We start from the raw sequence: 8,852 nt of genomic DNA, 5'->3' as shown, positions 1-8,852 counted from the left end.
TTTTTTTTTTTTCTGAGATGGAGTCTCACTCTGTCAGCTAGGCTGGAGTGCAGTGGCACGATCTCGGCTCACTACAGCCTCTGCCTCTTGGGTTCAAGTGATTCTCATGCCTCAGCCACCCGAGTAGCTGGGATTACAGGTGCCTGCCACCATGCCAGGCTAACTTTTGTATTTTAGTAGAGACAGGGTTTCACCATGTTGGTCAGGCTGGTCTCGAACTCCTGACCTCATAATCCGCCCTTCTCAGCCTCCCAAAGTGCTAGGATTATAGGCCTGAGCCATTGTACCCGACCTGATATTAAGAACTAAATGTTAAGAACCAAGCTGGACTGGCTTGATTTCACTGAATGGAGACACTGACCACCCACTGTGTGCCAGATGCTGGGTTAAGCACTGTGAATGCTGCAGTGAGCAGTGTAAGATACCCTTATCATGATGGAAGTTATAATTTATTTGGATTAAGAATATCTCATTTTCAAGTCCTGAAATCTGAATTTTAGAGTATCAAGGGCCTTTGAGAAAGCCTATAGTCTCATCTGTTCATTAGAAGATGATGAAATGGAGAACCCAAAAGTTAAGAAAGTCTTTTCCCTCAGTCAATAACTTTAATAACAGTGGCATCTGGATATCCTCCTGCTCCCTGAATCTTTCATTTTTTAATGCTGTTCTCCACCAAGTCCTTATGTTAATATTTTTAAATTTTTTCTCAACATTTCCTCAATATCTATGGTCTCCTTTTTTTTTTTTTTTGAGACAGAGTCTCACTGTGTTGTCCAGGTTCCCAGATTGGAGTGCAGTGGTGTGGTCTCGGCTCACTACAATCTCCACCTCCTGGGCTCAAGTGATCCTCCCACCTCAGCCTCCAAGACTACCATACCTGGATAGTTTTTGTATATTTTTCTTTTCATAGAGACAGCGTTTTACCATGTTGCCTAGGCTGGTCTCGAACTCCTGGGCTCCAGTGATCTACCCAGCTCTGCCTCCCAGAGTTCTGGATTACAGGCATGAGCCACTGTGCCTGGCCTATGGTCTGCTTTTGGTCAATATTTTCTGATTTTCTAACCTATTTTTTTTTTTCCTTATTGGCCCTGTTTCCTTTGCCTGGCCACATACGTGGCAGATGTATCTGTCCTGAAAATTTAACAGATAGTCCCATTGTGCCACGGATCTTCTGAAGACCTGAGAAAGGAGAGCAGCATGGAGAGACCCCTTCACATCTCTCAGACCAAAGCACTCGCCTGAGGATAGGCTTGCCCAAGGGCACAGAAGACCTGTAGACACAGTTCTGGCTCTTCAGACACCCCTAGACAGGAAAACATCCTTCGGCTGGGTGGGGGAAATGAGGACATGAAATCGCTTGCTGTGGTGCCTATCATTCTGCTAAGGACAGTGAAAACACAGTCTGTCATCCTTGACATTTTAATTGAAAGAAAAGCTTACATAGATTTCAACCATAAGCACTATGTTTATATAAGTGTATAAAGAGGAATAATCTGTCAAGTTGGAAAACTCTTAATGCTGCAGGACTCCGTTTAGTAATTGAACAATCCAACATGAGCTCACACATCTTACCTTGTTCTATGCCTCAATAATTTTTAGTAGGAATACTTTACCTAGAGGCATATGGTTATTAAAAGGGACGCTTGGCCTGCACAAAGTCTGGAATTATTAGCTCATGGCAACAAGCCTGCACTGGAGAAGGACTGTTGGGTCTTTGTTTTCACAACTTTACTGCAATTTGCCATATTATTTTCAGAGTCTAACTGATGTGCTGTTTGGGAAGTTTTGTTTTGTTTTGTTTTAAAGGAAGAAAATGTAATTTCATGTGGATGAGTGAATTCTCACGTTAGCAGTATTACAGGGTTTTACTGCTTTATAGAAAGTCCAGAGAGCAGTGTGAATATCAAAGGAAATGAACTGTGAATTTTTTAGCATAAAAAATCAATAATAACGTAGTTATGGGAGCCATCCAGGCGTGAGGGGGAAGGCCCCAGACTGCAAGTCGAGTATAAGCCCTGCTCGCTTTCCTGACCCATGTGACCTTGGGAAAATTTAAATGTCTCCAAATTCAGCATACTCCTGACTTAAATGGGAATAATATGACCTAACTACCTCATTGCATTGTTTCACGGCACACGAAGTTAGGGAAAAGAAAATACCTTAAAGTGTAATAGGAAAAATTTTATGCAAGTACAATGTATTAAATAATAATCCTAATTTCAATATACACAAAGGAAATTAGACAATGCAATTATTCCAGTGGCACTCTCACTTTAACGATATGAGCATCTGGACAAATGATTGTTTCTTGTACCTATGTAGCTACATGCCTCAGTCTAGTCCTTTATATACCTGGTGATGGGTAAGCACAGATCATTCTATTTGCTTTTTTCAGTTTTTGTAGTATTAAAAATTAAAGCAAGAAACAGAGAGAAAACTGTTGGTTTGGTAGGTGGAGGCGGGGGAATGATTCATAGAATCTGTGTAGAACAGTAGCCTCAAAATTGTTCAGAATCCAAACATACAGAGATCTCAAATAATCCTTTCCCGTTTCTGCATTACTAATTAGCCTGATCAGTATCATTAGGAAATTATTATTATAATCCCAAGGGAATCCAGTATCCTGAAAGGCTCTCTTAATGAGGAAATACTTGATACTTTAAAATCTGGTAGATCTCTACAAAGCATAGAAATAACTTACCTAATAAGAATGTTGAATTAAGTGAAACATACCATTCCCAAACTATTTATATAACTGAGAGTTTTCCATGGTTTCAGGAAGAATAAAAGCTCATTTTATGTGTAATTACTTTTGCATCTCCATTCAAGTAACCATTAAGTTGTTTAATTGATTTCTGTTTCTCTAATTTTTTTAACTTTTATTTTTTAATGGGCAATCTCCTGAGCCAGAATAGGTTCAGAGAGATTCCCTGGTTTATTTTTTAAAAAGAACACCTCAAAACAAAAACCTAATGAACAAGATTATTTTTAATAAGCCCTGTTTGAGACAGAATGTAAATGATGATGTCCCATGAGCATGATATTGCAAACCATCATAATAAAAAGGAAGGTTTTTAGCTGTCTTTGCTATAATAGTTTTTACTTGTTCCTAGCTGAGTATACTTGAAGCATTCCCCTCTGATGACTGGGAATACAAACATATGGTAAAAGGCTGTATATGTGTATAGATGTATTTTGTACATCTATTGAGATGGATGGATAGATGGATGGATAGATGGTGACCTATATGTTGGGGTCCTCTCAGCGAATATTTCTCATTATGAAAGTACAAAGTTCAGATTATTTATCTTGGATTTAGAAGAACTGACCATGATTAAACATTATATACTTTGATATTCTACTATTTTCTGTTCAGTAAAGTTCCCAAACAAAATATTCAGACTGGAGGATATCAACAAATTTGATTGACTGAGCCACATCCTATACCCATCTGACTCGGTCTATCCACCTCTGAATGAGACTTTAAGACCTAGTGAAGTCACAACCTGCCATGGTATTTTGGAGCAATTAACCAGCAGTCTTCCAGATCTGTAAAAGCTGAAGGACTTTCAAAGGCCCTCCTAGTCCTTATTGTCAATCTGTACTCCAGAAATCCAAGAGCACATGTCCAGAAATACGCATAGCACTTCATCTGCTTATCTGAAAACACTCCTCATTGTTACAGGCTGCTTCCATTAGCCTCTCTGTGTATCTCCTCATATGCACATTCTGCTAATAACACGAGGTGTACTTTGTGTACATCTGCATAACCTCTGTGGAAAGACTTTACATTCTCTCTCTCTCTCTTGAGATAGAGTCTTGCTCTGTGGCCCAGGCTAGAGTGCAGTGGTGCAATCTCTGCTCACTGCAACCTCCGCCTCCCAGGTTCAAGTGATTCTCCTGCCTCAGCCTCCTGAGTAGCTGGGATTACAGGAATGCACCACCATGCCTGACTAATTTTTGTATTTTTAGTAGAGACGGGGTTTCACCACGTTGGCCAGGCTGGTCACGAGCTCTTTATATTCTTTTATATTTTCATATAAACACCTTTCTAAACTGATCATAAATCGTGACTGATAAATGAATGAATAGTCCTTCTATGATGTGTGTGACTCTGGTGATTAGCCATATTTCCAAAGGAGCTCTTGAGCAAAAAGAGTGGAAAACTTTATCTTCTTTGAAATTATAACAGGCATGTGAAGGAGGACCCTGTTGGCATTCTCTCCCCCACCTCAATCTTCCACTTCTTCATAGGAGCCAAAGGAACTCCAGAGAAGCAGCTCATTCTCCTACTCTGGTTGGGGGCACTAGACAGGGCCATCCTCTGAGGCACAGTAAAGCATTGCCCTACCCAGAACATCTCTGTCTGCAACCTTTGCCCAGCACTTAGCATGAGGGAGCCTCTCTCTCTCTCTCTCTCTTGTTCTTTCTCTCTTAAGAGAATGCATTAATTCTGGAAGACTAGTTTCTAGTATAACACTCAGGGTAAGGTTGTTTAACATGGAAGACTCAGAGGTCCTGGGAGGTTTTTGTTTGTTTGTTCTATTTTGTTTGTTTGTTGTTAAGTCTTTAATTTAATGATTTGACATTTATACAGCTCCCCAGAGCAAAAGCATGAAGAGACTGAGAATTTATGCGGGGAGGTCACTTGTTTGCCATTTTTAATAAACACAAATAATTCCCTTTTTCCCTCAGCTCCGCATTCTCTGGCTCATTAAATCAATTTAAGGCCCTTAAATTTTTTTTTCTGGCAAATTGAAGCAAAAGCTCAAACTCTGTACAATACTCCCCTGAGGAGTGCTTATCCCAGTCTCTTAGGTCAGGCCCAAATCAGTTTCTATCAAACAGCCTAACACCTCGCGTTATTATGAAATGAGAGGCTGGTAATTGGGGGCTGGGCTCCGGACTCACCCTGAGAAAGGTCAGCTGTGCGGCTGCCCCGGGATCTGGCTGCTTTGGTTTGTTTTTTTCCATTCATGGTGGAGAACGATGAAAAAGTCAAAACAGATTTCTGCTGGGAATTCATGAATGAAGTTTGCTCTGCAAATCCAGAGAGTGAAAGTGTTTCCAGAGCAAAGCCAGGCAGGCTTCCAGGCAGAGGTGTGGGAGAGTGTGACTAAAACAAATGTACACAGATCTCAGGCTCTAAGACACTTCAGAGGGCTGAGATTTCTGAGTAAACAAAAGGATTTCACCACAAAGTCCGTTTCCTAACATGTGAGAGTTTAGGAGACTCATTGACTTGTTTCTATTGAACATCAGTTAGATAACAGAGGTCAGGAAATGAAGTGGAATTTGATATATTAACTAGGAAGCAGCAAAGGAAGCCAGGCTTGTGTTTTATTTGTTATTATTTCCCTAATATCCTCAATTATGTGGCTTTCCCATCAGTGGATCTGATCTGCTGCACATGTGACATTGTTGTCCCTGCTGTTCTAGACACTGGGGAAACAGGCCCAGGGCACCAGGAATCATGTTTTGTTTTGTTTTGTTTTTTTCTTTCTCCCAGGCCTGTCCCAGGCTCTCTATCTTCTCTGCTACATCTCCACAACAGACAGAGACAGCCCATGCCAGCCTCCATGCCCGGGACCCTGCCCAACCCCACAATGCCAGGATCTTCCGCCGTCTTGATGCCAGTAAGTGTTTCTGTGTGTCTCCCAGTAGCTTGTCACTTGCACTGAGGTTTGCCACTCTTTGAAAGGATCAAGGAAACTCTGAGATCCAAGCTGATGGGAAAAGAAGGTGGCTCCTTCTGAATGGAGGGTTGAGCTGTGTGCCAGTTTGCTCGGAAGGTCCAGTTACCCATCCGCAGGCATCGTGCCGGCTTTTCCACCCTTCAGTGCTTTGCTATGAGATATGGTCCCATGTTCTTGCTGGTGACAAGTGGGCCTGCGACACCTGGGGAATAGAATTTGTTCAGGGACAGGGTGAACTATCTACTCCAAAGTCTACAGTTTGGGCTCTTTACAGAGTGTCCTTAAATTGACAGTGAGTAGTCTAACCAGGACTCAGCGTAATAACTATAACAACAATAATAGCAATCATACATAATAGCTGCTAACATGCATTTATGCATATCATGTACTGTTAATCATGCTGGCAGTATTTACTGAGTGTTTACTGTATGCTGGTCACATTCCAAGCACTTTATCAACCCACAAAACAGCTCTACAAAGTAGGTGTATTACTGTCCCCACTTTTTGAATGAGGAAAGAAAGGTAAGTAACTTGCTCAGCTGAGAAGCAGAGCGACTAAGTTTTGAACCTAGAAATTCTGGCTTTAGAGCCCACTTTCTCAACTACTATGTGATATGCACCCTCTCTCCTTTCCTTCTCAACAAACCTGCAAGATAGACCCTGTTATTATACCCATTTTACAGATGAGGAGACTGAGGTATAGAGAGGCTGAGGAACTTGGCTAGGGTTACAGAGCTAGTAGGTGATAGAGGTAAGGCTTACATCCAGGTAGTCTGACTTCTGAGCCTCCACTCATAACCATTATCTAATGACAAACAATAAAAATAATAGATAAGGCCAGGTGTAGTGACTCATGCCTGTAATCCCAGCACTTTGGGAGGCCGAGGCAGGTGGATCACCAGGTCAAGAGGTCTAGACCATCCTGGCCAACAGGGTTAAACCCATCCATACTAAGAATACAAAAATTAACCGGGTGTGGTGGCGCACACCTGTAGTCCCAGCTACTCGGGAGGCTAAGGCAGGAGAGTCGCTTGAACCCGGGAGGTGGAGGTTACAGTGAGCCGGGATCGCGCTACTGCACTCCAGCCTGGGTGACAGAGCAAGACTCTGTCTCACAAAAAAAGATAAACTTAGAAGGGAGATACCCAGTATCCCAGAAGAAACCCTTCTCTCCTTCCATGGACCCCTTCCCTGCGCCTCTTCTCCATCCTCCCTGGCACTGTGCTTTGGTGAAGAGGGCTGGTGTAGTCACAGGGACACGGGGGTTCTCAGAAGCCCTAGAGGCGCTATAACAGCTCAATTAAAACCCTCGCCACAACAATATTAACAATGTCTTGCAAAGCCTTTCAGTATTTTAAGGAATTGTTTCTATTGTTATTTCATTTTATTCTCATAGCAGTCCTGTGGGAATGCAGTAGCACTAATTATTGATATACTCATTTTATAGATGAAGAGCTGGAGATTGAAGGGAGTAGTCCAGTGTCACACAGCTTGTGAGTGAAGAGTTGTGGCTGGAACCCACATCTCAGCTGACACTGAGTTGCTCAGATCATCCCAATTGAGCAGTTTGCTCATTTATCTAAGTGTAGGCAGGGGAATGGCGAAGGGCCCGCAGACTCAGTTTAGAGAAGTGGACCTGCCCACTCTAAATACTGATTAGTCCAGGTTAGAAACAGTCTTTGCAACATTGGGCCAGAGGACAGATCGCATTGGTTGACTTTACCTATTTTGCTTTCCTTAGACCCCTTTAGATGAAGGAAAAGAGCACCGTCAATGCAATTTTCCCTTGTTTTGAGACAGATTCTTACTCTGTTGCCAGGCTGGAGTGCCGTGGTGTGATTTCAGCTCACTGCAACCTCCGCCTCCTGAGTTCAAGTGATTGAACTCTGCCTCAGCCTCCAAGTAGCTGGGACTATAGGTGCACACCACTGTGCCCAGCTAATTTTTTGTAGTTTTAGTAATGACAGGGTTTCACCATGTTGGCAAGGATGAACTTGATTTCTTGACCTTGTGATCCGCCTGCCTCAGCCTCCCAAAGTGCTGAGATTACAGGTAGGAGCCACCATACCCAGACAATTATCCCATGTTTTATTCAATCCAACCAATTGCATGAAGACTTTCACAACAAGCTGTCTTCTTTTAGGCTTTAAGTTGCTCCTGTCCAAAATTTTTTTTTTTTTTTCAGAACTTCTATGCATTGTCCAGAAAAATACCACTGCAGAGTTTTATTTTTTATTTATTTTTTTTTTTATTTGGCTAAACTGTGAACCATTCCCAGAGACAAAGATGAGACACTTGGGCTCAAAGGACCAAGAAAAACCAGTTTCTACCACATCATCTATTCCTACTGCTTGACCTCTTGTTAAGAGTAGCAGCAAAGGTTCCGCTGCCTGGTCAAGAGCCCCCAAAGCTGTGACGTTGATGTGTACAGCTGCTGTGGCAACAGGTGTCAGTCTGGAGCAGTCATGCTCACCTGGGGGTGATTTTGTCCCCCAGGGGATTTGTGGCAATATCGGAGACTCCATTGATTGTTAAAACCAGGGTCAGTGGGCAGGTACAGGCACCTAGTGGGTAGAGGCCAGGGATGCTGCTAAACATCCTACAATGCACAAGACAGCCCCCACAACAAAGGATTATTTAGCCCAGTATTCAGTAGGCCCAAGGTTGAGAAGCCCTGGGCCTGAGTGACATGAATGTAACTAATAAAAATTAATTCCAGGTCTCAAAAAAACATATCCTAAGAGTTCCAGGCCCTAGAAACCTAGGCCTTTTCTTCCTTATTATAATGTCACCAGCTCCTGTACTATGTCACTTGGACATTTCAAATCTGGTCACAGGGGAGCCTCTTGCCCTAGAGTTTCTGTCCTGGAAGACCGTGATTCCCTGGGTGTAAAAGATAATTTCATATCTTTAAGTGAGGACGAGATTCTTCACTGGTTTGTAATGAATGCTGGACCACACATTTTATGAAGTCTAGGTGTGAAACAAAATCATGTATTATTTCATTCCTTTACTCATTCATTCATTTCACAAACTTGAGCACCTTCTATGTGCCAAACACTCTGCTAGGTGCTGGGGACAGACAGGATGAGGAACAAGCACTGTGCTAGGTGCTGGGGACAGACAGGATGAGGAGCAAGCACTGTGCTGGGTGCT

At 42.5% G+C, this 8,852-nt stretch overlaps 1 protein-coding gene across 7 annotated transcripts in view; it reads left to right on the top strand.

The window, feature by feature from the left end:
• Positions 1-8,852, top strand: part of CREB5 (cAMP responsive element binding protein 5) — a 420,024-nt gene that overhangs the window by 309,844 nt on the left and 101,328 nt on the right. For all 7 annotated transcript variants that reach the window (XR_004271511.1, XM_032286910.1, XM_032286908.1 and 4 more), the window contains one exon: positions 5,510-5,636. Coding sequence is in view for 6 of the 7 variants with exons in the window: in XM_032286910.1 (XP_032142801.1) it covers positions 5,510-5,636 (127 nt within the window). In the remaining variant the exon portion in view is untranslated. The remainder of the gene's footprint in view (positions 1-5,509; positions 5,637-8,852) is intronic.

Source organism: Sapajus apella, unplaced genomic scaffold, assembly GCF_009761245.1.
Source record: "Sapajus apella isolate SASKATOON/1434 unplaced genomic scaffold, GSC_monkey_1.0 scaffold19, whole genome shotgun sequence".
Lineage (NCBI taxonomy): Eukaryota > Metazoa > Chordata > Mammalia > Primates > Cebidae > Sapajus > Sapajus apella.
The sequence above is the reverse complement of the archived record's forward strand: the minus strand, read 5'-3'. Positions and strand labels throughout refer to the sequence as shown.